The sequence below is a fragment of the Apiotrichum porosum genome (assembly GCF_003942205.1).
Source record: "Apiotrichum porosum strain DSM 27194 chromosome Unknown scaffold_9, whole genome shotgun sequence".
Classification (NCBI taxonomy): domain Eukaryota; kingdom Fungi; phylum Basidiomycota; class Tremellomycetes; order Trichosporonales; family Trichosporonaceae; genus Apiotrichum; species Apiotrichum porosum.
Window position 1 is genome coordinate 668,542 of NW_021167116.1, and position 26,326 is coordinate 694,867.

General features: G+C 58.2%; 11 protein-coding genes across 11 annotated transcripts; 6 read left to right on the forward strand and 5 right to left on the reverse strand.

Annotated features, from left to right (window-relative positions):
• Positions 1–1,252: 1,252 nt before the first annotated feature.
• On the forward strand, positions 1,253–2,283 carry EHS24_009491 (uncharacterized protein; the record flags this gene model as incomplete). Its single annotated transcript, XM_028624772.1, has 3 exons — positions 1,253–1,576; positions 1,634–1,854; positions 1,878–2,283. 3 exons carry the CDS (start codon positions 1,253–1,255, stop codon positions 2,281–2,283), a joined length of 951 nt encoding a protein of 316 aa, XP_028474940.1.
• A 389-nt stretch (positions 2,284–2,672) lies between these two features.
• On the forward strand, positions 2,673–3,587 carry EHS24_009492 (uncharacterized protein; the record flags this gene model as incomplete). Its single annotated transcript, XM_028624773.1, has 2 exons — positions 2,673–2,752; positions 2,852–3,587. The coding sequence occupies 2 exons, from the start codon at positions 2,673–2,675 to the stop codon at positions 3,585–3,587; spliced, it is 816 nt and encodes a 271-aa protein (XP_028474941.1).
• Positions 3,588–3,914: 327 nt separating this feature from the next.
• Positions 3,915–4,724, reverse strand: EHS24_009493 (uncharacterized protein; the record flags this gene model as incomplete). The annotated part of the gene is made up of 5 exons (XM_028624774.1): positions 3,915–4,090; positions 4,142–4,197; positions 4,249–4,294; positions 4,337–4,462; positions 4,511–4,724. The coding sequence occupies 5 exons, from the start codon at positions 4,722–4,724 to the stop codon at positions 3,915–3,917; spliced, it is 618 nt and encodes a 205-aa protein (XP_028474942.1).
• Positions 4,725–6,123: 1,399 nt separating this feature from the next.
• EHS24_009494 (uncharacterized protein) lies at positions 6,124–9,315 on the reverse strand (the record flags this gene model as incomplete). Its single annotated transcript, XM_028624775.1, has 4 exons — positions 6,124–6,866; positions 6,906–7,552; positions 8,232–9,135; positions 9,183–9,315. 4 exons carry the CDS (start codon positions 9,313–9,315, stop codon positions 6,124–6,126), a joined length of 2,427 nt encoding a protein of 808 aa, XP_028474943.1.
• A 521-nt stretch (positions 9,316–9,836) lies between these two features.
• Positions 9,837–10,746, forward strand: EHS24_009495 (uncharacterized protein; the record flags this gene model as incomplete). The annotated part of the gene is made up of 5 exons (XM_028624776.1): positions 9,837–9,918; positions 9,977–10,030; positions 10,085–10,358; positions 10,455–10,641; positions 10,684–10,746. 5 exons carry the CDS (start codon positions 9,837–9,839, stop codon positions 10,744–10,746), a joined length of 660 nt encoding a protein of 219 aa, XP_028474944.1.
• Positions 10,747–10,900: 154 nt separating this feature from the next.
• RPN11 (multicatalytic endopeptidase) lies at positions 10,901–11,927 on the reverse strand (the record flags this gene model as incomplete). The annotated part of the gene is made up of 3 exons (XM_028624777.1): positions 10,901–11,629; positions 11,681–11,798; positions 11,842–11,927. The coding sequence occupies 3 exons, from the start codon at positions 11,925–11,927 to the stop codon at positions 10,901–10,903; spliced, it is 933 nt and encodes a 310-aa protein (XP_028474945.1).
• Positions 11,928–12,459: 532 nt separating this feature from the next.
• Positions 12,460–13,560, reverse strand: EHS24_009497 (uncharacterized protein; the record flags this gene model as incomplete). The annotated part of the gene is made up of 6 exons (XM_028624778.1): positions 12,460–12,537; positions 12,642–12,791; positions 12,843–13,058; positions 13,100–13,232; positions 13,289–13,367; positions 13,431–13,560. The coding sequence occupies 6 exons, from the start codon at positions 13,558–13,560 to the stop codon at positions 12,460–12,462; spliced, it is 786 nt and encodes a 261-aa protein (XP_028474946.1).
• Positions 13,561–19,495: 5,935 nt separating this feature from the next.
• Positions 19,496–20,947, forward strand: EHS24_009498 (uncharacterized protein; the record flags this gene model as incomplete). The annotated part of the gene is made up of 4 exons (XM_028624779.1): positions 19,496–19,928; positions 20,203–20,365; positions 20,414–20,466; positions 20,736–20,947. 4 exons carry the CDS (start codon positions 19,496–19,498, stop codon positions 20,945–20,947), a joined length of 861 nt encoding a protein of 286 aa, XP_028474947.1.
• A 685-nt stretch (positions 20,948–21,632) lies between these two features.
• EHS24_009499 (uncharacterized protein) lies at positions 21,633–22,594 on the forward strand (the record flags this gene model as incomplete). The annotated part of the gene is made up of 5 exons (XM_028624780.1): positions 21,633–21,720; positions 21,796–21,924; positions 22,077–22,110; positions 22,241–22,302; positions 22,353–22,594. 5 exons carry the CDS (start codon positions 21,633–21,635, stop codon positions 22,592–22,594), a joined length of 555 nt encoding a protein of 184 aa, XP_028474948.1.
• Positions 22,595–23,139: 545 nt separating this feature from the next.
• Positions 23,140–24,593, forward strand: EHS24_009500 (uncharacterized protein; the record flags this gene model as incomplete). Its single annotated transcript, XM_028624781.1, has 5 exons — positions 23,140–23,187; positions 23,240–23,513; positions 23,616–24,260; positions 24,311–24,441; positions 24,507–24,593. The coding sequence occupies 5 exons, from the start codon at positions 23,140–23,142 to the stop codon at positions 24,591–24,593; spliced, it is 1,185 nt and encodes a 394-aa protein (XP_028474949.1).
• Positions 24,594–24,819: 226 nt separating this feature from the next.
• Positions 24,820–26,181, reverse strand: EHS24_009501 (uncharacterized protein; the record flags this gene model as incomplete). The annotated part of the gene is made up of 7 exons (XM_028624782.1): positions 24,820–24,947; positions 24,988–25,234; positions 25,347–25,412; positions 25,462–25,619; positions 25,849–25,914; positions 25,971–25,992; positions 26,038–26,181. 7 exons carry the CDS (start codon positions 26,179–26,181, stop codon positions 24,820–24,822), a joined length of 831 nt encoding a protein of 276 aa, XP_028474950.1.
• Between the last annotated feature and the right edge of the window lie 145 nt (positions 26,182–26,326).

A 26,326-nucleotide genomic window follows, 5' to 3' on the forward strand; every position in this document is an offset into this window, starting at 1 on the left:
GACAAGAAAGGCAGTGGCGGTAAGCAGGCTCGCAGCATGTACCCACAAAGCATGTCCAAGTTTGTACTTGTGTTCCTAGGCTTTCGTCTCGGCTGTCCTCTTTCCAAACCTTCAAGGCTATCTAGCCCAAGTCCAACGACCTTCACTTTTCCACCTATTCCGGGCAATTGACCACCGGGATTTGGGTCGCAACATGTATGTTTGATACCCCCAGCTTGTCCAGAGTGATTTATATGCTGTCACCAATTTGGTTTCACGTTTCATCCATTTCATCAATCCTTCCATACTCTGGGCCCTGGCGCTCTGGGCTTTTGCCTCATCCACCTCTTGCCCGCAGCACCGTGGGTGTACATATACAGCTGGTCCTGACGTTACCTGGCTTCCGTCGCTGACGCCACCAGCATTGCTCGGGATAAGCCACCTCTTGTTTTCCCTCCAGGGAAACAACTCGGGAGTAGATCCTGTCCCCCTTCCCATCCTGTGTAGAAACCACTAACTGGTGATCAACCCTTGGCTTCCTCTCTCCCTGCCAGTTGCAGCCAGTTGTGTGCCAGTTGCCCAGTGATACCGGGCTCCCGCGGAGATGTGGCTCGGCAACTAACCTTTGATTGCAGTGCGCCTCGCCCTGGCACCCCTCCGCTCCCCCTCCCGTTTACTGGCTCCCGCTCCAATCGCTCTCTCCCGCTCCGTTTCGTCTCCCCCCTGGCCCCGCCGTCTCGCCGCTCACTGCCCCTCCTCTTGTGGTTACTCCCGTGCCGGTGGTTCTTATCTCCCCTCGTCCTCTGTGACCTGTTAGTTACCCCTGTTTCTGCGGTGCGCTGACCTGCTTGTAGGTCGCTCTCCCTCCGGGCGCCCGCTCCCTGGCTCGACGAATCGGTGAGTTCTAATCTAGGGTATGGGGAGTGGCGAACCCTAGTAAACACATTTCTTGAACCCCATCATACTCCATTCGGAGTATGGATAACGTCTCTTACGCCCGAGGCCAGCTATTGGGTTTGGCTACCTATAAATGGTGACACTACGTGGGGTCAGTCCCCCGCGTTGTTACCGTTTAGCGACAGCATCCCACATTGGTTGGCCTCGGTGTACGTCTCTTGAGATGGTTCCATTGCATGGACGAGACAGATCACAGCATAGACAGATAGAAACATATCTTTGTTAAAAATGCGCATTTACACTGGATTCAACAGCGTGCTGACGCCATGTGGCACTGACCCGCGTCGGGGATCGGTAAGCTGACCTTTTATCTAGGATGCCACCGACCCTGCTTGAGGAATACTTGCAGTCGCCGAGGGTCCCGAGGGACGACATTGTGGTGTGGCTTGGGCGCCACGAATACCCCTACAGGGCCCGCAAGGCCGTGCTCGTGGCTCTGGCCATCGAGAAAAACGTCGTTCCCGAGGAGATCATTCGCCTGGCGAACGCTCAAGCGCTTCCCGTCCCCGCCGCGTTCCCGGCGGTCGCTGCCGCCAGCGCCGCTCGTGCCATCCCCGTTGATCCCTGGATCCTTGTGAAGGCCAGAGCGTGGAATGACGACCGCCGCGACCCATACGAGGAGGACACCGACGGCGATGTCGTTTCCTGCTGCCGCGTTCCTCCGCCTGAGGGACCCCAACGATGAGTGCCTCTTCAGGTACTTCATGGGCAAGGGCAACGCGACAAAGTGGCCAAGCTCCTCAAGAACAAGGGCATCGACCACGCGGGCAAGCCCAAGGAGCTGGCCACACGCCTGGCCCAACACCCGTACGCCCTCACGGACGCCGAGCTTGCCGCGGCCGAGCAATGGAACGACGACCGGGCCGCTCCCCACCCGCCCACCCGCCCCACACCCCAGCCGACAGCCAGGGCGCCAGCGTCCCTCGCGAGACCCTGCTCAGGGAGCTCGAGATCGAGGTCGCGCGCCTCATCCGCGCCCAAGAGGAGGCCGAGCTGGAGCGCGGGGGCGACGAGGAGGCCGAGGCGGCGGACGCCAAGCTCGGCGACGGGGAGGGCGACGAGGAGGAGTGGGACGACGAGGAGGAGCGCCTTGGCTGGATTGACGACCAGCTCAACAAGCTCCGCCCACTCAGGGAACGCGAGTACACGGCTCCGGAGCACGCCGCCACCAGGAACCAGGACCGCGAGCGCTTCCAGGCTGTGGAGACCGCCCTGGCCAGGATCAGGGCCGCAAGGAAGGCCCCCAGGGACGCCAGGCGCGCGGCACGCGTCGCGCAGGTCGCCCAGGGCCAAGGCGCAGCCGCCCCTCACCCGCCTGCCGTCCGCCGCCGCCAGACGCGCAACTAAACCCGGCATACCTCTCTTCCCGGCCCTTCCTGCTGTGTCCCCCACCCTCATGCCCTATGCCCATGTTTACAGCCTAGTTTGTCAAGTTTTGTATGAGTAGCTTCGATTAGTGAAATGTTCCCCTCATGCCCTCATGCCTGTAGATAGCCTCGTTCCAATCTTGTACATAGTTGCTACCTCCCCTTCCTTAGCTTCTTGCCGGCCCTTGCTCTCCGAGTGCTATTCCTGCAATCCCGTGGCATCGACGAGCCTCTGCTCGCTGGATCGCTGGACAGCCAACTCATGCGTATCCGCAAGGCTCGGGAGCGCGAGTTTGGCGACGACGGGGATGCCGAGAAGGACCTCAAGGAGGGCGACGCCGCACGATTCGATGCCATCAAGAACAGACGATGCCCAGAACCCCGAGGCCCGAGGGCCAGAACCCCAGCCAGAACACCAACAACGGCGAGAACGCCCCACGGCCAGCCGCGTCGCGCAGGCGCCAGAACCGCTGATCCTGGGGAACCAGCCGTACAATCCGTCCACCCTTCCCGCTTCTTTGTCCCACTGGCCACTGGCCACCCCCCAGAGATCCAGAGATCGTTCGCCTCGCAAACGTGCAAGCCCTTCCCGTCCCCGCCGCGTTCCCGGCGGTCGCTGCCGCCCGCGCCGCTCGCGCCGCTCGTCCTTTCCCGGTTCTCGGCGCTGTCGACCGCCCCCAAGTCCCGGCTAACGCCCTTCCTCTTGCGCCGGCCCCCGTCATCCCTCTCGCCGCGTTCCCCGCCATGGCCGACATACAAGCTGCGGGGCTCCTCATGCAGATGGGCGCTCAAGCCATGAGGCGTGAGGACCGCGAGGCCCGCCTCGAGCGCAAGGCGCGTGCCGACCGCGAGGTCCGCCTTGACCAGGAGTCGCGTGCCGACCGCGACGCGCGTGCGGAGCGTGAGGCCCGCCTCGAGCGTGAAGCCCGCCTCGAGCGTGAAGCCCGCCTCGAGCGTGAAGCCCGCCTCGAGCGTGAAGCCCGCCTCGACCGCGAGGCGCGCGCCGACCGCGAGGTCCGCCTTGCCCGCGAGGCCCGCGCCGATCGCCTCGACCGCGCCGACCGCCTCGACCGTTGGGAGCGTCTTGACCGCGACCGTGGCAGGACCATGAAGCGCAAGCGCGGTGACGACGTCGAGCTCCGTAACGCCAAGAAGCAGAGGAACCGCCCCAGCCAGCGCTCCAGAGACAGCACCCAGTCTCCCGGCCCGAGCCAGGGTGGCAACGAGGAGGACGAGGACGAGGACGAGGACGAGGAGGCCGAGGAGGGTGATGCCGGCGCGTGAACCTTGTGGTCCGCAATGTGTGATAGTATGTCCGTTACTATGTCTGCGAGATGGTATTGTATCTCACAGCGAACATGCTAACTGTTTTACATCGCTCAACAATCTCGCGTTTAGTGTTCGTACCGTTTTGTAGGTCTCATTCATTTGCGTAGGCTTTTGACAATACTGAAGTGCATAGCATACAGTGGGTTTGTTGATTCACAAGCGAACAAGTGGGGTCCAAGCCCTGGTCTGTGGATTGGGCGATGTTGTTGCGCACATAAAAATCGGATTGACGGTCTCCTGTACGCTTCCCCAAGATCGGCTCTCCGTCGTCGGTGGGTCGCCTTACCAAACCGCCAAGCTGACAAGGAAGGCAGTCGCGGTAAACAGTCTCGCAGCCATACCTGCGACGACACGCCGTGTGGCGGCGCTGTCAAGCGAGAGGACGGAATATGGCGCAGGCAATGTGGGTGTCGAGTTGGCGGGTTTGAGCTCGAACGAATCTGAGACAGCCCATATTTCTGATGGTGGGTGAGCTCATGGACAAAGACAGGAGGCACAAGAAGACGTACTGGACGAGTTGTAAGCATCGTGCAGTGTAACGACGTAGCCCGAGCCTGGCAAAGCACTGATGATTCAGTTGACAGTCAACACCGAACGCGATGACAAGTAAACTCACGCGTCAAGTGACTTCAACGTGCTAAAACCAAACATGGATGCGGATACTGGGTGCCATTCAGTACTTTGTCTCCGTTCTCTCTACTCACCATTTGCACCCAGGTCGATGGGTGCAGAGAGTAACGCCACCGAGGGGTTGCTCAATGTGACGCGAAACCACACGCTTTTGGCAGAATCCCACTGCCACTCGACAGCGTTTCGGACTCCAAGAGTGACTGCCATCAGCACGCTGCCAGGGTTCAATTATTGACTTCACTACTTACACCAGTCGCTGGCTGTGGGGAAGAAGACGTATGTCTGATCGTTGGTAGCGCCGGTGATGTACGCTGTCGCGGCCGAGGCGGCGGCCGTGGCTGTGCCGACGATCCCGTTGCCATCACTGGGGTCTTCTGGGATGGGCGCCGCGCATGCTGACAGGACGAGGAGCGAGAGAATTACAGCTTTGGGGAGGCCCATGGGCGAGGGGATGGTGTACATGGTTATGCAGGTGTGTATGGTCGACCTTTGGCCTTTGGTGAGGGGTATGGAAGTGACTGATGGCGAGACAACGGAACTTGGCGTACGTTATGTGTGGTGAAGGACGCGTGCCGCGCAGGGATTCTTGCCACTCAACATATACTTACTACCTGAGAATGACTCTCCATTGTACTCTCGGTCTGAGGTGGGTCTTTGGTAAACTAACCCCTCCCCCTACTCCCTCAGAGAGTCTCGTTTCATCTACCAGAGACATGAACCAACGGCACAATGAACGAATGAGCTCCTTGATCCCACTCCTCGACACACGGGCATTGTCCCGAGCAAAACACGTCCTGTGCCTCAATATCGCACGCGCAGGGAGCCACGTCCTCAGTCCATAACCCCTGTCGGTCTCTACAAACAGCAACAGCTGCGCATGTTGCCTGGGACACTCTGGGCGTTTTTGTGTCTTCGTGCCGTGGCTCCAGTTGCGGTAAAGAGGACAACGCAACCCACCCGCGCCGCCACACATCACACCGCGCCACTGACGCACAATAGGCGGTCCTCTGGCAAATGCGACGACATTGCGACGCCCCTGACCTCACTGCAATCTGGCAGTATGTTTCAATCATGAGAAATCAGGGGGTCATGCAAGCTTGAGGCAAGCACCTGGTTCTGATAAACCTTCATAGGACCAGCACTCTCGATGTTGCCCCGTGTCTGGCGTCTTGACACAATTTTGCGAATTCAAAACACGCTGTTGTTACAGATTCGCTTCCTGCTCAGAGAATTCGCTTCCCCCTCAGAGACTGGCCCATCAGTGAGGAGCTGAACCTGTCTGGCCCACTTCACTCGTCTTCAGTGTCATGGGTCCGTGGGGATGCGGTGCAGAGCTAGACGCATCTGGTGACAGACAAACAACCCGCCTCCTCCGTCGCCTCTCGCCTCCATTCCTGACTCACACGCCGGATCTCACTGTTGGACCTGTTGTCGTACTTTGAGGTCGCTGGTCCGTGCATAGATGTCTGCTAAAGGCAGTGGCCGGGGAAATGAGGCGCGGGGCTTGAACACCATAAATCCGGGAATTGAGGAATGTGAGGGATTCGATTCGAGTATCCACGCCCCCTCCAAGGCGAAGGAGAGTGCCCATGTCTCGCAATAAACGAGGTTCTGTACATGGGTGTGGTCTCCGTGTGACATGCTCTACGACATGGAGACCCCGGTTGGCAGTGAACGTTTTCCTACACGTCATTGCTTTGGTTAAACACCCTCCGAGCCTCACCCCAGTGTGACGCTTACACATGTCCAGACACCCAAAGCCACTGACAGTTCAAAAATGGCACTTTCGCTTTCCATAAGGGTTTGAGATGAATGTAGTTACAAGATGCTGTATACGGTACAGAACTTTTCGTGCTGATATCTACGAGTGGACGGGCTTGAGCATGCGGCCCCAGGCGCGCTCGTACTGGGGCGCCGGAGCTACAGCGACGCCGAGGGCCTGAGCAGCGTCGAGAGGGAAATCGATGTGGCGGAGAACCTCGCGGCCAAAGAAGCACACGTCGGCTTCACCGTTCTTGATGATGTCGTTGGCCGCCTTGGGGTCGGTCAGGAGGCCGACGGCGCCGACCAGGAGACCGGGGACGTGCTTCTTAATGTGCGCGGCGAATGGAACCTGGTAGTTGGGTCCGACGGGGTAGCCACCGCGGTTGTCATTACCGCCCGACGACACGTCGAGGAGGTCGATACCAATGTCGCGGAGCTTGGTAGCAAAGATGGTGGTCTGCTCCAGACCCCACCACTTGTACTCGCCGTCCTGGACCTCGGGGCCATCGACGTTCTCGAGCCAGTCGCTCGCGCTAACGCGGAAGAGGAGCGGGCCGTCCCAGGCTTCGCGGACAATCTGGGCAAGCTCAAGCGGGAGACGCATACGGTTGTCAAGCGAGCCACCATACTGGTCGGTGCGCTTGTTGGAAAGGGGCGAGAGGAAGTTGTGGATCAGATAACCGTGGGCACCGTGAATCTCAATGAAGTCGAAGCCGGCCTTCTTGCAGCGCTCGACGGCGGCCTTGTACGCTGCCTTGAGCTCCGCGATGTAGGCGTCGTCAATGACCTTGGGCATCGGGTTGGTCTTTTCGTCAAACGAGATGGCTGAGGGACCGACGACTGGTAGCGTTAACAACGTGCCATTGACTTCTCACTCACCCTGGTCGGGCCAGCCGCCAACTTCACGAGTAGCGACCTCGCCGCCCTTCCAGCCATTCTCGACAGCAAGACGGGACGTCCAGGGACCCAAAGTAGACGCCTTGCGACCGGCGTGGGCAATCTGAATACCAATCTTGCCGCGGTTGGCATGGACGTAGTCGACAATACGCTTAAGCGGAGCAATCTGTTCGTCGTTCCAGATTCCAACGTCCTCGGGGCTGATGCGGCCCTCGGGGACCACGGCAGTGGCCTCAACCATGATGTTCGTCCAGCCACGCTGGGCCATCGATCCGAGATGCACGAAATGGTGATCGGTGGCCTTGCCGTTGTCCGCCGAGTACTGGCACATGGGGGCTACCCACATCCGGTGGGGCCACTCCACACCACGGATCTTGAGGGGCTTGAACAGCGGGGGGAGGGTTTCGTTCTGGGGGAAGCGGTCGGCTGGGAGAGCCGACGCAATCACCGAAGGTGGGTGGGGCAGGAAGGTTGGGTATCCCGGCGCCGGGGCGCTGGCAAACGGTGCATAGGCAACGGGGTTGGTGTCCGAGTTCTGGTCTGGGATGTTGGCTGCCGACACTGGAGCGGAATGAGCATCGGGTGCGCGAGGTTCGTCCGAGGTCGATCGTGCTGTTGTTGACAACTTACTTTTAATTTAAGCGATGTTGCGATGGGAAGGGATGAGGAGTGTAGTGACAGGAGGAGAAGACGGGATGAAGAATGGTGGCCGGACGGAGAGATGCGTCCTTTATAGGGGGGGGGGGGGGGGGGGGTGGGCCATATTGATTCTGAACATCACGTCATGGCCCCTTGATTACCCAAGGTCCCTCCACCACCTCCACCGAGCTTTTCCGACAACAGCACTTTGCTTGATAATACATACGGCGTCTCCAGCAGCAGAAGGTGCACAAGCTTGCCGGCTCCGAGAGATATGGGTTCAGCACGGAAATGATTCAGCAAGAGCACGTGCATCACAGGTTATCTGCATATCTGCACCTTTCCATCTCGGGTTATCTGCAGCTTCGGACCTGTGCGGGATATAGGGGGACATGGACAATGAACTTGGCATAGTGGGGCTACAAACAACATGTGGGACACCAACCCTCTGGCCTCCGTTCCGTCTCTTCTTTCGCGCTGACTACTCCTTTGCGCTGACTATTCCTTCGCTTGCACCCTCCACGTTAAATCCTGCTTCCGTGTGGCAACGACCGACAATCGGAGTTGATTCGGAGGGGCAAATGGCCGGTACGAAAATGTAGCACCGATCACGTCGACGGAAATTCCGGAGCGACCCCGTAATGGATGGTAGAATAGCAGCAATCTCACCGTCCGCCATCCACCGCACGCAGGAGACGTTCAATTTCCTCTCCACCACCCTCAAACATCAAATCAAGAGAGTCGATACTTGTGTCGCCGTCAGAGCTAGGCTGTGGTTCTGGTGGAGGAGGGGGGCGCATAACGGGCTGGGCGGAGCGAGTCGAACGGGTGGCAGGCACTGCCGGTGTAACGCGAGGAGGTGGAACAGAGCGTGGTTGACGAGTGGTCGCGAGATGGCTTGTGGGTTGCACTGGACGCTGAACGCCAACGCTGGTTCGTGTAGTCGAGTACCGGGTTGGGAGAGGGGCGGGTGACACATTGTGAGGCGCACGAAGGGGACTGGCGATTGCAGCAGAAGCAGAGGCCGCAGCACGGCGTGGGCTGGACCGTACACCTGGTGCAGCGTCGATGGAGTTGCGGAATGGCCTGGGAGCCGACTTTGTCTCTAGAATGTTGACAGCAGACACGGCGCCACGATCGCGAACGGATGTAGGTGTCGACGGCTTCAAGGGCAACGAGCGAGTGGTGGAGACAGGCGTCCGACGGTTGGTGTTGACTGTCCTGTCCATCATCGGCTTCCTGTCGCCTGGTCGATCCCAGCCCATGCTGCCCGTGCTTGAAAGTGTGGTGCTAGACCCACCGCCTGACGTTGCAGTCCTCTGGGTCAACGACCCGTTCCGAGGCGTCGAATTGGCCGAGTTAGGTCGTGAGCTAATGTCCAGGAATCGATCAAGGAGCTCGTCCAGCCTTTTCCCAGGTTCGTCAGAGGCGGTCTGCGGAGCCGTAACTGAGGAGGTCGACCTGGTCGCCCGGCAAGGACGCTTGCGTGGGTGGCTTGTTCCTGTGCCAGTCGAGCTGCTTTCGCCATAACCTCGAGGTCGCTGAGTTGGAGCAAGTGCAGGCATGGGCTTGTCTTGGAGAGGTCAGACTTGCATTAATGCAAAACGCCCGGCTACTCACCACTTGGGCCTGACAACATAAACTCTCGCAGCAGCTGGTTGTCCTGTCCCCATGTCACTCCGGGTTCGTCTTGGGATCCGTCCAGCTCGCGCATCTCGCGTTTGCGCCGCGCTCGGGTGTTTGGTGTCTCCATCTTGACCGGCGCGGGCGAACAGGTAGGGCTGCCGATATATTGCGAAGATTCAGGCGAGTTGGGCTGAGTCGGTGTCTGGCAAGGAAAGAATATTTGGTCGTCGTCGCTCGTCGAGTAGGAGGAGGCACGGTGCACCGGGGAAGGGAGGAATCGGGGCGGCGAGGGGCGCGAGTGCAAGGTGAGCGGGAGGGAGTATGAGGTAGGAATGGTGACGCGAATCACGATGTCAAGAATATGGGAGGGTAAGGGAGCGCGCCTTAGCAGCGCAGAGTGCGCTGTAGGGCCGGATGTTGTTGATGGACGAAACGAGGAGAACAGACGCAAGAAGTCAGTCGCGCCTGTTTGCAAGGTAAAAGCAAATGATTACGTAATAAATTTAAGCGGGATCAAATACCCGCCACCACCCGCGTGTTCATGACCAGAGAGGCAATGACGGCGACGACACAGCCGAGAGATGTTGGCGCCCTGTCGGGCTATATCTCTTGCATTCTCCACCTCTCTCTCCTACGCGTCGTCTCATCATGTCCCTCCTCCACGCCCTCGTAGCACGCGGGTCCACAGTCCTTGCAGAGAACTCGGTTGGGGACACGCTCCTTAAGCCCGGTACGTAACCCACCACAGGCCCAACGCGTCCCTCGTGACACTTGCTGACAGCTGGCAGCGGCCAAGATTACCATCCTGTCAAAGATCCCTCCCAACAACTCCAAGCTCACCTGTGAGCTTTGTTTTGCACATGTTGAACTCTCGTATTGACCATCCTTCTCCTCAGATGTTTGGCAAGACCGTCTGATTCACTACGTCTCGTCCGACGGTGTCATCTACCTCGTCATGGCCGACGACTCTGTCGGTCGCCGCATGCCATTCAGTTTTCTGGCAGAGGTTGAGCGGCGCTTTACAGCCACCTACCCTGCCGACACGATTGTCGCTGCGGGAGACCATGACCTGGACGAGTTTGATGCCGAGCTGTCTCGCCTCATGCACCAGTACCAGACCGCGCCGCCTGCCGACCCCCTGAAGCAAGCACAGACCGACCTGAACAACGTGTGAGTGGCGGTAGTGGTCAAGACTGGGCAGTTCAATGGCTCCTGCTTTTTGGCCCAGTTATTGTATGCCTTCACAGCCCAGCTGACACGCTTCAGCAAGGACATTATGGTCCAGAACATTGACTCGATCCTGCAGCGCGGCGAGCGTCTGGATCTCCTGGTCGACAAGACGGACACTCTGGCGGGCCAGGCGTACGCGTTCCGTCGCGGTGCGCGCGCCGTTCGCCGCCAGCAGTGGTGGAAGAACACACGCATCACCATCCTCACCGGTTTTGTTTGCTTCGTGGGTGCTGGGCTTCTTGATAATGGCTGACCCATCGCCCAGCTCATCGTCTACCTCCTCATTGCCCAGTTCTGCGGTATCTCCCTCTCACACTGCCGCAGTTAAACATCCCTCTTTGTTTCTTGTATAGACTGATGCACATGTTGTATTTGGCGAAACTGGTTCTGTGTATCCATCCTTTCTGGCAGGCTTGTTATACAATGCATGATCTGCTGCGCTCTATCCCATATGTTCACGTCGCTGCTACGCTTCACAGAGCTTAGAGCTCGGCCAGCACACCCATCGCCAAGCTCTGGGTAACCTGGTCGCCGAGGCTCTGCTCAACAGCCTCCTCGAGATGGCGCTTGGGGTCGAGCTTTCCGACGTGACGGGTCTTGAGCTGCTCCGGAGTCAAAGTAGCCTCCTCCTGGACGCTCTTTGTGTAGCTGGTGGCGAGCTTGAGCATGTTGGCGACAGTCTTTTCGTTTTCCTTTTCGCGCTCCTCGTGGTCCTTGAGCTTGAGGCCCTCGGTCCAACCGCGCTTGTGCAGGTTGAGCAGCATACCTTGCTCGGCCTCGGTCTTGCGGTATTCGATTGCGAGCGAGTAATAGTGCCTGTTCAGGCCGTGGATCAGCGCCTGAATCGAGGGCTTGTTGAGGTGGCCAATGTTCGAAGTGGTCTGTCGGCTCTCCTGGCCAGTCATCAAGGACTGCGGGTTGATGGAGCGGAAGGCATCAATCACGACCTTGCCGCGCACCGACTGGATAGGGTCGATGACGACGGCAACGGCGCGAGGGTGCAGAGCCTCAAACGACTGCTGGGTGTTGACGTCGACAGACGACAGCCAGCATCCAAAGCCGGGGTGCGAGTGGTACCAGCCGACAACCATCTCGGGGCGACCAGTCTGCTTGAGCATGTCCAGCATCTTGGTCTGGAAGACGTGGTCGACGGACTCGACAGTCACGGTCGTACCCGACTGCGGCATCGCAAAGACATCGACACACGAGATCTGGATTGGTTAGCACATCCGGGCTGCTACAAGATATCTAACACCACTCACAGTGTAGTCGTCGACAAACTCGCCCAGCATCAGGCCCATCACCTCCATGGGCACACCGGCACGGCCGTGCTTGAGCATCTTGAGGAGCGCGAGGGACGAAATATGGACAGTCTCACCGCTGCCTTGTTAGCATACCATTCCTAGTCAATAGGCAAGCTCACTTGTCGGGCAGAACAACCTCCTCGCCGCGGCCCTGCGCGCCACCGAGGAGCGAATCCATAGCGCGTGAGCCTGTGGGCATGTTCATGTTGAAGGAAGTGGGATGCGGGTTTCGTTGTCGAAGAAAGGGAGGGGAGTTCGAGAAGCCGGAGAGAAAAGAGGGATACCAGACAAGCAATAGAGTTGCTAGTCTATGCGTGGGATAGACAGGGTATTGCTGTTAAAGGCGATGGTTGTTGTTGAACGATGTGGATGGTTGTAGACGTTGTCGTTTGGTCTGTCATTCAGTCGCGCTGACGACAGTGTTCGCGTCAGTGACATTTGCTTCCGTTGGTTCATTACTATCGTCCCCCCACTTAGGACTCTGAACCCTCAGGTCACAACACCACCATAACAGTAGGATGGGAAGCATGCATGCAAGTGCATATAATACGTATCGATGGTAGAGGGGACAATGAACGGGCATGCCAGTTTTCGAGATGTCCGGGCAAGAATTGAGTAATTGGCCAACAAGCGCACTCCTGGTGCTGGCACGACCTCTCGTCGTTCCGTCAAGTTGATCTTGTCCTTTGCCTGAGTGGCTGCAGTGCTGTTTCATGTATAAAAAAGGTGTCATATGTCTAGCTAGCTCCGTCAAGAATGGACTGGGCCGCAACATTGTGTGTGGCCTTGGCACCCGTGAGGGTGAGCTCAATCATCTGCAATGTGTCAGCTTGGGACGTTCTTCTGCTGACAGCAGTTTAATAGGAGCCTGAAGGAGCTGGCGGAGTGCGTGGAACGCCATATACCCGGTCCCACTCACCTCGCAGGCCTGGTCCAAGTCCACCTCGCCAACGAGATGCAGGCTAGTCACCTTGCCGAGAGCGGGCATGGCCCCAAGGGTGACTGTGCACTGGGCCGTGGAAGTCTCGTCACCAGTGGGATCGAGGAGGAGGGTCTGTCCGTCTGTCGACTGTGTAAATCGTCAGCCTAAGGCCAAACGCAGAGCGTCTAGGTGACTTACCACAACACTTCCGACCGCCAGGCCATTTATGGGGATACCGGCATCAGTGACGGCCGCGCACGCGGCAGTCAGACCGGCCGAGAGGACAGCGGCATCGCTGTCAGCCTCAAGGACTAGGATGTGTACGTCCACGCTGAGCTTGGGGAGGAGATGCAGGCGAAGGGCTGGGAGGAGGAGCTGGGTGAGGAGCGCGGTGTGGTTGACGGGCTCGGTGTCCTACCATGTCAGATGGGACGTTGGCAAATATGTCTACTCACGCGCAAGGGAGCACGGCGGGCACGGCTGGCAAAGGGGGCAAACTTGACCTCGAGGTTGAGCGTTCCATGAGGGGTGTAAGGTGGAGGCCTCGGACGGGGACCAAAGCTAATAGCAGAGTCAGACACGTTGTTCCTGCGTTGTCCAGCCTGTGGGGCTGCCTTGGGCATTCGAGGTTGACCAACACTTACCATGAACACGCAATCTTCACACCAGCAGCTTCAATGTAGGCACTGCCGTTCGCCTGAGTCACAAGGCCGGTCTTGAGGACTGTCCAAAGGTCAGCGATACGTTCCATCACCTCCGGGGCCATAGCCCAAAAGATGGACGTACAGATGGGACGAAGGGCGTCCGCAGGCCTGTCGCGCTTTGAGGGCCCTGCCTCCGACTCGGCAGTAGCGTATACTGGTGGGCGGGACTCCTCTGGTGCGGGGATACGTCTCCTGTCGAACTGGGTGGTCATCGTGTTTGGGAGATATGTAGGAGGAATGACGGAACAGAGATGGGCCACGGCCATGGCCTGTGCAAAGGTTGTAAACCACATCTGGTCCCGAAATTCTTCCGTGACATCATTCTCCACCCGTGGCCTTTCCGACGCAGACCGACCACCTGTACGTCCCTCATGCCTTCCTCCTTCCTCATCCCTCTTCTACGTCACTGTCCCCCAACCACCGAACTTCGGAGCGTCCCAGTCATGGGAATCTAAAGCCCGCGAGTACGGTCCGAAGTGGAAGCACACAGTGGCACCCTGCTGCTTGGTCACAAACCCGGGATTTTCAAAGTCTGACATTCACCCTGCCGCTCGGTCGCGAGGGTAGACCTAAATCATCACGTGACCATTTCATTTTCGCGCATAGGATATAGGAGAAGAGAAGCACCTACCCCGAATACCGAGTCCAGCCCGGCCAGCCCCAAACGGGAATACAACAGGCCAGGGCACCACGGTAAGAAAATCGATTTCCGCGTACCACGGTACCACGGTACTACAGTAGTACAGTAGATCGTAATAGATTTCGGCCTGCGAGCAGACGTCGAGAAGGCAAGTCAATCAAGCTAATACCCGGCCACACCAGGCATAGCTTCCACATCCATCACGGCTTGATGGCACCTAGTCAAAGCAACACTAAGGCTTCCGCCCCGTTCTGCTTTGACTAAGTGCTAGCAATACAGGAGGCCCCACAGCACCTACACCCCATGGTGACATGAGGCATAGGTCGAACGATACTACAGTCGTTTAGAGCCCGCCGGATTGAGTGCACTTTAATGTGGCGCTGTGACCACACACTACGCGCAGCACTCTGGGCATACACGAGACATCCTGCGGAACCAGGACGCGCTTTGGGCATCTACCAGAACCAAGATGCCTCGCGGTGCGGATCACCAGCTGTGGGACGTCGACCACCGATGGTGAGTCAACCAGAACCAGGTCCTCGCACCTCGCGGTGCGGATCACCAGCTGTGGGACGTCGACCACCGATGGTGAGTCAACCAGAACCAGGTCCACGCACGAGTTAAAGGCCCCACGGCGGTCGCAAGAGGTGTGGTGGGGGGGGTATAAGGTGTGGATGATGACAATGAGAAAACGGACCGATTGTGCGATCCATTAAATAAGGTGCGGCGAGTGTGCTCGGTTGCAGGTTGACTCACTCGCCCGGTTTAAACGAAATGCCGAAACGCTGGGGCCCGTATGATTGGTCCCGACGGCCCTCAAGATCAAATCACGTGATTTAAAGGGGGGGGGGGGTCAATCACGTATGTGGGCGACTACCTAGTGCCGCAACTTCGCATTCAAGTGACCAGTTATCACATGCTGTAATAGTGAGCATTGCTCTCCTGGCTCGCCGTCGTCGAGTGTGCCGGGACATACGGTAATGGCTGACGGAGCAGGTGTGCGGGGAGATCACGTAGTGAGGAGGACGGTGTCAATCACGTGACAAGTGATCTTGCTAATCACGTGACACCTGATCTTTCTAATCACGTGACATCTGATTTTTCTAATCACGTAACTATTTGATCTACATGTCGCTTCTTCCTACCTTCTGGTTGATAAATCACGTGATTGATCAAGCTATCTAGCTCGCTAGCCATCTGCAGCTATCCGCAGCTCCGCGGGCTATATGTTGATTGGTACGGGCCGCTTTAACATCCGTCACCTCACTTCCTCTCTGAACTCAACTCCACCTCCTTTCCTCCCCCCAACCCCATCATCCTCGCACCCACTCCCTTCGTCATTGATAACCATCCATCAATCCATCATTGAGCACTTCCACGTCCATGCAAAGTGTGGCCTGTGTCAATGATAGGTGAGGCCGTGGGGCGTTTAAACCGACCGCATATCCGGTCCACGTTCTGGTCAGACCACCAAAGCGTGTGCGCAGAGCCGTGGTGGCGCAAGCACCATGTCGACGATACGCTGCAGCCGTGGGGCTTTAAACCGCGCGAGAACCTCGTTCTGGTTGACGCCAGTTCTAGTGATCCCCCAGAAAGCGCCAGCCGTTCCAGTTCCGGTAAATCACCCAACGTGATCCCGGTACTGGTATTACGCGAGCGTGTGCGCAGAGTGTGCGCCGAGTGTGGCCTAAACGCCACATGAAAATGCACTCAAGCCGAGGGGCTCTAAACCGCAGTGTAGAGAACGCAGGCGCCTAATAACCATTCCTCCCACCAGCGATCTGACGCCTCTAACCTGCCACTGACGTCTTCCGCCCCCAACCCAACCCAGACAAACAAACTAACTAACTAACTAACTAACAGCCGTGGGGCTTTAATTCAAAATCTGGGTTAACCACCGCCCACTTGGTTTACCCCTCGTGTGTTGAGGTGCGTCTACTTGGGTTACGCTTCTCTTAGCGTTGCGCACAAGCGCTACAGCCGTGGGGCTTTAATCCCAACCGCCACCGTCGTCCACGCTTGCTTACCACTCGTGTGTTGACCCGGACCAAGTGTGGTTCACGTTTCTCAGAGCGTGTGCGCAGAGTGTGCGCAGAGTGTGGCCTAAACGCCACATGAAATATGCACTCAAGCCGAGGGGCTCTAAACTTGCGGCTGACGTCTCTAACTTGCAACTGGGCACCGATCACTAACATCCTGTCATTTGGACCATACCCATCTCCTCCTGCTCCGTCTCCTTCAACTTCGACTTCGACTTCGACTTCCACTGAACTTTCACTTGTTCTTTTCGCTGTCAACTCCTTCCTCCAACCCTCTTCAGCGAAACCACTCGCTGTGCTTCGAGTGATGATGGTGATGACACCATATACTCTGCTGCTCGATCGCGAGGGGTATAGATGACCGGGCGCCTCGTATACATTGCTAGCACTTAGTCAAAGTAGAACTGGGTGGAAGCCTTAGTGTTGCTTTGACTCAGTACTCCCAACACGCGCTGTAGGGGTCTCGTCACGTGACCCCCGGCACGGAAGCGAGGAGGAGAGCATGACAGGGAGCGCGCATGTCTCCCTGTCCCATCTCCAAATCACTCTCCTCCCTCACCGTCTCCCTGTCCCATCTCCACATCACTCTCCTCCCTCACCGTCTAGGTCATTGGCATTGATCCCACATCACGTGACTTTTTGACCTACATCACGTGACTTTTTGATTTTAGTCACGTGATCTTTTGATCCTAGTCACGTGCGTGGCGCGAATCGGCATTTCGGCGTTATAATGGCGCCGGGGGGGGGGGGGGGGGGGGTGCGATGACACCATATATATGGGACGCCAACTCTCATCGTCCATCGCTCCCATCTCACCATCACAATGACTCAATCCCTCATCATGCCAACTGCACACTTCATCATTCATTACCATACCTCCCCCTCCCCCACCCTTTCAAACCCTTCGTCTCTCGACGCCAACCTTTCCTCCCCCTCTCATGATGCTGGCCAGTTCCCGCGTCAATGAAGTGCTCATACCTTGGGCTTTATCTCAGGCCATTTGCCTCTCGCAGCCTCGGCTACTAGCCGTGGGGCGTGTGCCGAGCGTGGTATACCCACTCAATGATGCACCACAGCCGTGGGGCTTTAAACCGAGCGATATGCCCGTTGTTGTGGACCCCTTAGAGTGGGTCCTGGTTCTGGTATGTCGCCCATCAGGTGTGGGTTCTGGTCTGGTTGGTCACTGGTCTGGTCAATCCCCCGACTTTGGGTGCGGGTCCTGGGCTGGTTGACTCCCCATTCGCGTGGGCGCGGGTCGTGGTTTGGTGATCCCCCAAGGTAGACGTGCGCAGAGTGTGCGCTGTGTGTGGCCTAACCACCCATATTAAAGATACACTCAAAAGCCGAGAGGCTCTGAACGACCGTAGCCCTCTGCCGCTCGGTCACGGGGGGTATAGATGATCGGGCGCCTCGTATACATTGCTAGCACTTAGTCAAAGTAGAACTGGGTGGAAGCCTTCGTGCTGCTTTGACTCAGTACTCCCAAAACGTGTGTTGCGTCCGGCGTGGGCTTTGGTTCAGACTGACGCCTGCATGATGGACCGTCATCAACACCGTCATTTCCCACCCAAGTTGATGATTGCTTCCGTACTTTGGTGTAGGGGTCTCGTCACGTGACCCCCGGCACGGAAGCGTTACATCTCTCCTCGCCGTCAGCAGACGTGCCATACTGTAGATCACGTGCCTCAACGATCACGTGACAGAACAAAGGTTTGATCCCACATCACGAGATACCGTGACTGTTTGATTCCCTATCGTGACTATTGAACTATTTGATCCTAGTCACGTGTTTAATCCTCACGTGACTCTTTGGGTCCCTATCACGTGACTATTTGATCCTAGTCACGTGTTTGATCCTGTTCGGCATTTCGGAATTATAGTTCGTTACACGGGCCAGATATCTGACGCCTGCCTCTTTTCGTCCGTCCTTCTCAACAACTGAATACCCACCACATGCCGTCCTGCACTTCATCGTCCATTATGGACACTATCCCCTCCCCTTCCAACCTTTTTTTCCCTCGACACCCCAACATCCTCTTCTCCCCCCTCTCATTGTGTGGGCCAATTCCCACGTCTATGAAGTGCCCACACCTGTGGGCTTTAGATCATCCGAGGTTATATCGCCCGCACTCATGGCTATTTCCTGTGGGGCGTGTGCGCTATTCCCTTGTGCAGCCACGGCTACTTCCTGTGGTCTGAGTACCGAGCGTGGTATTACCACTCAATGATGCACTGGCAGTCGTGGGGCTTTAAACCCGAGGCTCACATTCCCTCCGTCACCGTGGCTATTTCCTGCGGAACGGAGGCTCACATTCCCTCCGTCGCCGTGCTATTTCATGCGGAACGATGCGCAGAGTGCGCGCTACGTGTGGCCTAAACATCCACATTAAAGATGCACTCAAGCCGATGGGCTCTAAACGACCGTAGCACCTTGCCGCTCGGTCACGAGGGGTATAGATGACCGGGCGCCTCGTACACATTGCTGCAGCACTTAGTCAAAGTTAGAACTGGGCGGAAGCCTCTGGTGCTGCTTTGACTCAGTACTACATGAATGTGGGGGAATGTGTCGGCGGTCTAGATCGTTGAGATTGGCTGCTGATATGGATATCGTCTGTGGTGCAGTGTGGCAGGAGGACTGTCGAATTCACGAGGGATCTCACGACTGATCTGTACTGACGAGACATGGTGCAGGTTCCATCTGGAAGCACCCAGGACTGTAGTACATACACGCCGTACACATACACTGCTGTACAGCACAGTACGAGTTTCATCAACTTGCAGAACGCAGAAGCTCCCCCTCGCGGCTGGACGGAATGCTGCCCGACTGGCGGAAAACAGTATCAAGTCCCAGCCACTTGCCCTTCGCCACTTGCCGAAGGGCAAGGCACCCCTCCCCTCTGGCCCTCGTGGATGGTTGCAAAGCAACCGTCTCCACAAGAGGCTGCGGCAAACGGCAACAACCTGTGGCCTGTGGTGAGAGCCCTGAACCCGTTCTCAACATTACCTGTCTGCCCCATCTAATGGGGACTGCAGGCTCGTACTTCAGCGTTCTGGGTCGTCTTGGGCGTGGGAATTCTCATTGCGTGCGCTGTCGCTCTGGACTGGGTGGGCGAATCTGCCACTCAAGTCTGGCGACACAGTCGGACCATGCGAGAGGCGAACATGGGTACTGTCCAGGGTGATCCTACGCGAGGGTGCCGGCGAAACGGGCCCGCTGTAACCTACCACCCTCAGAATCCTCTTCCTCACAGTCAAGCCGGCGTTTCGAGTAGCAAGGCGACCAAACCTCCCCGTGCCGCCTTCGGATGCCGGTGCCCATGCTCCAGAGTCGGTCCTGGGAGACATGTGTGGACCTCAAGTGACCGGCACTGGTTCAGATATAGAGCACTCGCAAGCCGGCCGTTGATGCTGTTCCCCGGGGTTTGCGGGCACACCATCACCCATTCTTCACATTATCACCCTGTCCCCATGCGCGCCCTCGCCATCGTCGCCGCTGTTGTCTCTGTGGGTAGGCTTGTCCGTGCTGCCCCACCTCCCACTGTGCACCGCGGGCCATCCCAGCCGGGCACAAGTACGCTGAGCGTCGAGCCCACGGACTCGCAAGCCGAGGCATTGGTTTCTGGAGCTGTCCTCGCCGCCATCCAAGTTCCACTAGCGACATCGGACTCGAGCTCCGCCAAGCCGAGGACAACGAGCGGCAAGGACTTGGGCAGTGCGTCCCCTGCCGCCTCAACGGACGCTTCAGCTGTCACCGGCGCACCAGCTGTTGGTGGTGGAGGTACAACGACGACAACGACCGTGGTCGTCGTCACCGCCACGGAGATTGCGCCAGAGGCGAACGCTCCAGCGCCCGGGTTGGCCAACGGCGCCACCATCTACTATCCCACAGCAAGCTCCTTCTGTGAGTGCAGCTCCCTGTTGCCATTATCCCTCCACAGCCACAAGTGAAATTGGAAGTTGCCGGGGCCCTCTTGTGAGTTGCCCCTGGCAACCAACATTTCCCGAGTGTTTCCAGTCGCCTGGCTGCACAACCGACCCCGGAGCGGGATCGCAGTTGCATAGCGCCAATGAAAAGTGAACAGCGCTACAGGGCCATCGACGAACAAAGGACCAGAAAGGGAGACGAGACTTGCTGAAAGAAGTTTCAAGTTTCGGCTGACGCAATCACTTTGCAGGGGTCGCAGATGCACTCTCGGTTGTGCGGTGGGCACCGGCTTTGAACGTACCCACCAACTTGTGGTTGGCAAACAACGACACGAGTCTGCTGGCATACACGTACACGCTGAGCACCGACATTTACAAGGGTGTAACCGACCTGGCCGTCAGCTTGACATTACCGTGAGAGACGATGCGGCCTGCGACTGTCAAAGCTTAGCTGACAGTCAGGAAACCGGGGCCAGGATACACATTGATGCTTGTGGACACGGGCAACAACACGGGTGGGTGAGAGCTTGCGTGGAATGTGTGAACGCGTGTCATCCATGCGGCACACATTGAACATTACGGATCACCGACCGCGCTCAATGTTCCAACATCGTGCCGTGTGCCGTGCGTGCCGTGTCACCCAACACACGCAGCACCAATGGCCTGCATACTGTAGATACGACGTGGACGTGGTCTTGTTATACCGTGCCCCGGAACGCTCGGCACTCTAGCCGCCTTCTTTCCATCCTTTCCAGTCCCAGTCCGCTGACAGAAACACCAACAGTATACGCTACGTCTGAGCTGTTCGAGCTTAAGAAGGCCGGGAGCTCTGTCCAGCTTCCAGCGGGATACACTGCTGCGTCGGCGACGGCGGACATTACGGACGGGCTCACTGCCAGCAGCCTGACAAGCGTCGCGGGCCGGCGATGGGGTGCGCCAAGCTGGGTGCCGTGGGCGTCGTGGGCGGCGGGCGGGGTGCTGGCGCTGGCGCTCTGAGACGCGCCAGGAGATCAGGAGAAGAGGGGACGCGACTGAACACTTGCTGCATAGAAGAACTGGACACTGTTTGTGTAACGTCAACAACAAGAAGACGAACTCAACAAGGAACATTTATAGAATCAATAGAACTCGTTTATGTACCACCACCACGGCCCCACAAGCATAGACAGATGGTACAGAGACACCGCATGCCTAAGAGCCTCTGAACCAAAAGGAGCGACATGCCAACCTGAACGGGTTGTCTTGCCCTGGAGGCAGTGTCTCGTCGGACGACTTCGAGGCGCGCGTCGGCTGGGCAGAGTGAGGTACAGAGGCCAAAGGCCAAAGGCTAAATACGGGCCACGGGCCATTGCGGCTCACCGGTGCGACAAGCCACAGGCAAAAGTCGCCATGCATACCCGCCCATGCGTGCCAGAACAGGGAAGGCCAGCACGCAAAGAGCAACAATGGCATGCATACGACAGCTCTTGGCCTCCTGGCTTGTTGGCTGCAGGCTGCAGGCCTGCTTGGCGGTGCTCTGAACTCTGGCGGATCCCGCCTCCCGGCTGAAACGGGCCCCCCCACGCGTGCTCACCCTTTCGCCCACCTCCCACGCATCTCTTTCTCTACTCATTATTCTCTCTCTCTCTCTTCCATCAGCTCGCCCCCTCTCTCCCCCACTGCCAAGCACACTCCTTCCACTATGCTCGCCCACTTCCTCGCTCTCGCCGCTGCCCCGCTTCTCGCGGCCGCGCAGATCACCATCACCCAGCCCTCGGCAGCCCTCTGGTGTGCGTAGACATCGTCAACAACCGAACAATGCTTTTTAGGCCTCTGTTGTGCTGACATGGCTATTTCTTTTGCAGGGGTTGACAACTCGGTCAACACTCTCGCCTGGACCCAGGGCACTGGCACCAACCCCTCCGAGTTCACCGTCATGCTCGCCAACAACGACACCAGCCTCCTCGCGGACCGTGTTGCCATCTTTGCCATTGGTGCGTTGCCCCGTCCCCGCGCTTGCCAGGGTAGAATACACACACACCCCACCTTCTGCGGATTGAGGGGAACCCATTATGCGTATTCCTCCCATCCGCAGGCCGCAGCCGCAGACAAGCTTTCTCATATGCGTTTGCTAACCTCCCCACAGCCTACGCGTACCAGTACTCGCTCACCGTCCCTGCGTAAGTCATTGTCGTGGATGTGAAACCAGCGATGTCCGCGGTCGAGCCCGCACTTGGCCCAACTCACTCATGGCACATGCCACCGCCCTGGCCCCCCTTGAGCAAGGACCTTCTGTGCTGACTGTGACAGTACCCAGTGGCAGGCCGGCACCGGCTACACCATTCAGATCACCGACACTCTCAACACCTCGCGTAGGTTATCGCACGCTTTGCGGTTGGCGGACCAAACTGACTGTTTGCAGACATCTACTCGACCTCGGACACCTTCGAGCTCAAGGCCTACGGCTCGGCTTACCCCACCAACGTGGCTACGTCGGCTTCGGTCACTGGCTCGGCCAGCGGCTCGGGATCGGCTGCGGGCTCTGCCACCGGGTCGTCGGCTGCTGCTGCTTCGTCGACCGCCGCCAAGTCGGGCGCCGGCAACAAGGCTGCCAGCGTCGTCGCCGTCGCTGCCGCCGGTGCCCTCGCCTACGTCATGGCCTAAACGCTGTCCCGTTTCGATGACGGTGGTAGTGTGCTGCTGCGAGAACGCGGTGTCTACGCATAACGTTGTAGTCTCGCTTTCACGCTGTGGCCTGTTTGTGTTCGAGAGGTGCCAGGGCAGCTCTAGGTGGCGGGGTGGCTGGCCTGGGATCTGGTTATTGGTTTACTTGCATACTAGTGGGAGGAGCGTCGGCGTGGAGCAGACCCGATGCATAATGTTACCCGGAGTTTGAGCAGCAGCGCTTGGCAGAGAGACAGAGACGGACTGAAAGGTATCAAGAGAACCAGACATCGTTGCACAGACGCATGTTTGTAGGCGGAGACAACCTGCCGCCTTCTACTTCCGTGCTGCGGTGGGCACAAGATGATGCAATCAGTTGGGTCTGGTCCCTCATCCAGCCAGCACAATCACACATTCCACATCCCTCTCGTCTACCCACATCACTCTCTCCCTCTCTTCTCTATCCTTCGCAACCCTCTTCTATCCCCCTTCTCTCCCCCCCTGCCCCGCTTCCCGTCTCCCCTTCACTGCTCGCCCGCCCGCCTATGCCCAGCTCCAAGGCGCCTACGCGCCCGCAGCATCCAATGACCCTGGTTAGCTCCACACACACACACCACTTGCCACCCCGCTCACGCACACTTGCAGCACGACGTCGTCGTAGACTATGTCCTCAACTCGGCGTACACCGGCACCGCCAAGATCCTCGCGTCTTGCCCTCCCCGCCCCACATCCGCCTCGTCGTCGGGCTCGGGAACATCCAGCTCTCACCCGTCCCCCTCGCCGGAACGCATGGACGTTGATGTTGACGCCGACGTCGCTGGCGACTTGGGAAGTGACGATGCAGCACAAGCGCACGGGGAAGCGGGGAGCAGGCCGCTTCTCGATGACGCAGCACTGGCCTCTATTGACCAACGTAGAGGTGAGTTGTACGGTGGTCAACGCGACCTCTTGCCACCCATTCTGGATGCACGCGAGTGGACGACGGCCGTCATGTCCGGAACCCGCAGCTGACCACCTGTAGCGATCTTAGACTACATTCTCAACGGTGCGGTAGTGCGCGCGGTCGATGCCTTGCAGACACACTTCCCTGCCGTGCTCGCCCCGGCTGTTCGGAATGGCGGCGGGTCCTCGCCTGGCGGGTCGTCGGCGGCGGCAGTTGTCGCCAGTAATGGGGCAGGGAACGGGGCGTCAACGGCGTCGAATGGTGCCTCGTCATCGTCCGCCTACGTCCTTACCCCGCGCGCCGTCCCCTTGGCGCGGGGTATGGCGGGCTCGCCAGCTCCTACCAACCACGAGACCCCCGTGTTCGTGCACAGCGCGGACCCAGACCATGTCCGACTCAACCTCCAAATACAGCAGTTTATCGAGTCGTTCCGGCAACTCGCTCCCTCCGCCCCGTCGTCCCCTGCCAACTCGATCGAGAGCCTCAACGGCTCCTCGAACCTGACCGGTTCCAAAGAGTTGACAGAGGCTCTGTCCGCCCTCCAGGCGCTGCACACAGATGCGACCCGCCTCACGCCCGACCACCGCGCATACTACCTCCAGGAGATCAAGGATGTCGGTGCGCTGTTTGCCTACACCGACCCCGAGAACAGTATCCTGCGCGGCTTCCTCGACCAGGCGCGCAGGATCGCCTTGGCCCAGCAGGTCAACGCTGCCATTCTCAGTGCGTGGCCGCGAAATGAGATTTTTGATCGAAGCTGACCTCCCGCGCAGAGTCTGAAGGCCGTCCAGTGCGTTCCCATCTCGAGGAGGTGGTGCGGCGTACGCACGCCATTTACGCAACTGTCGCCGAGCAAGGCATCGACCCGCAGCCATCGTGGACTGGGGACGCAAAGGGCGCAGCGGTTAGTGTCTCTCCTCTTCCTCTTCCTCTCCTCCCTCAGGTGTGTTTGCGCTGACAACCCGATAGCACTGGCGGATTGCTGAGCAGCTCAAGCGAAAGCCGTTCCAGAAGGGCGGGTTCAACCTTCACGAGTATGTGTGGGAGTCATCGTAGAACGTTGCGCTAGACTGTTCACCTGTCAATGTGTGCGGCTTTGCTTCCCAACGCCATTGTAGAGATGCGGCCCGAGCCACAACCAGTTGTAGAATGGGCTCCGCGTATGTTGTAGATTCCCATATCCCGTAACAATCGTGCTCTTGGCCCACTGTTGCTTCGCCTATTGCAGTTGTCCCTCGGCCGCGTGACAATGGGACACATCTACATTCGTCACATAAACACACTAAAACTGGATAGGAGGGAGACCCCACTCGGTCGAGTTCCATTCCTCGAGGTGCTCGAGTGTCTGCTTGGCACCGTAGTTTTCTCCGGGGTTGAGCGCGACCAGCTCCGCTTCGGGCACCCACACGACTGAAAGCGGGTCAGCCATTAGTTCGAAGTTTAAACACACCATTCATGTCCGCGGCGACACCGGCCATGACGCCCAGTTTGGCGTCCTCAAACACCAGTCCGCGAGCGCGCTGTTCCTTCTGGGCTGTGGTGCAGTTCTCGGCGTCGCCGACGTCCTGTCCCAACGAGCGGGCTGCGGCGAGGAAGATGTCAGGCTTGGGCTTGCCGCGGCCAGGGGCGATGAGGGGCGAGTCGCCCGTGATGATGCAGTCGGGGTGGAACTTGTCAAAGAGTTCCGGGAGGTGGCCCTGTGTGTGTCAGAAAAAAGAAGACAGCGAGGAGGGAGGTGGTGGACGTGTGGCGGGACAGTAGAGAGAAGGGGCATGACTGGCCGGATGAGAAGCCCCCAACTGGACTCACAGTCTTGAGGTCATAGTTGAACTTTGTTGATCCGGTCGCCAATGCGATGGGGATACCAGCGGCGTGCTGCCTTGTCAGCTAGGCCTTGGTTGGAGACAGTAGCTGATGCACGCACCAGACCCTGGACGAGGGCCACCGCACCGCGCATGGGCGGCACCGCTCGGAACGCCGCGTCCTGCATCACCACACGCTCAGCGAGGTAGTCGTCGATGCTGAGCTTGTCCTCGAGACCGGGGAAGTGCGAGTAGAGGTATTCGCATGATTCGCGCTGAACTAGATTCAACGATGTCAGCAATACTGTTCCCATGTGTGCGCCGCGTTATTTTGCGTGTATCTGTTGTGCGGCGAAGAGAAACCTTGAGGGCGGGTAGACATAGGTCTATCCCGCTCGCGCACGCGCACCGTGCCCGCACCATGCTGGGTCCATCAAGAAACTGCACTTGTCTCTCGCAACGATCCCCGAGACCCCGTGGGTCTTTGGGGGTTCTAGTGTGTAGCTCACCCTTGCCCATGAGTCCGGCCTTGATCTCCCACGTCATCGTGAGGCCGTACCGTCCAAGAATTTGGTCTGAGGATGGCGGTGATCAGCTAAACGTCAGACGGCGTTTTCCGCCAGCTACGCACTGGTCACATCGGTGTAGATACGCTGTACGAGTCAGCAGGAGTCAGGTTGCAACGGGGCGCGACGTACCTCGGTGTCGCTGTTGTCAGTTCCACAATCAGTCATCCGTTTCTCACACTGTAGAGTTAGCCTTTCAGCAGCCCCACGCAGCTCACTGAGGAGTCCGTCCATGTCAAAGACGACATATTCAATCTTGCCGCGTTGGGTGCTCATCGTCGGTTACGTGCGTGTGGAGTAAGACAAGAGAAAGAGAGAAGGAGACACGTAAACTCCCATCGCTTGGATCATCATCAGCTGTCCATCGGCGACTAATCTCCACAGGCAGTAAAATCATATTACGTAATGTGTTCAGTGGTGC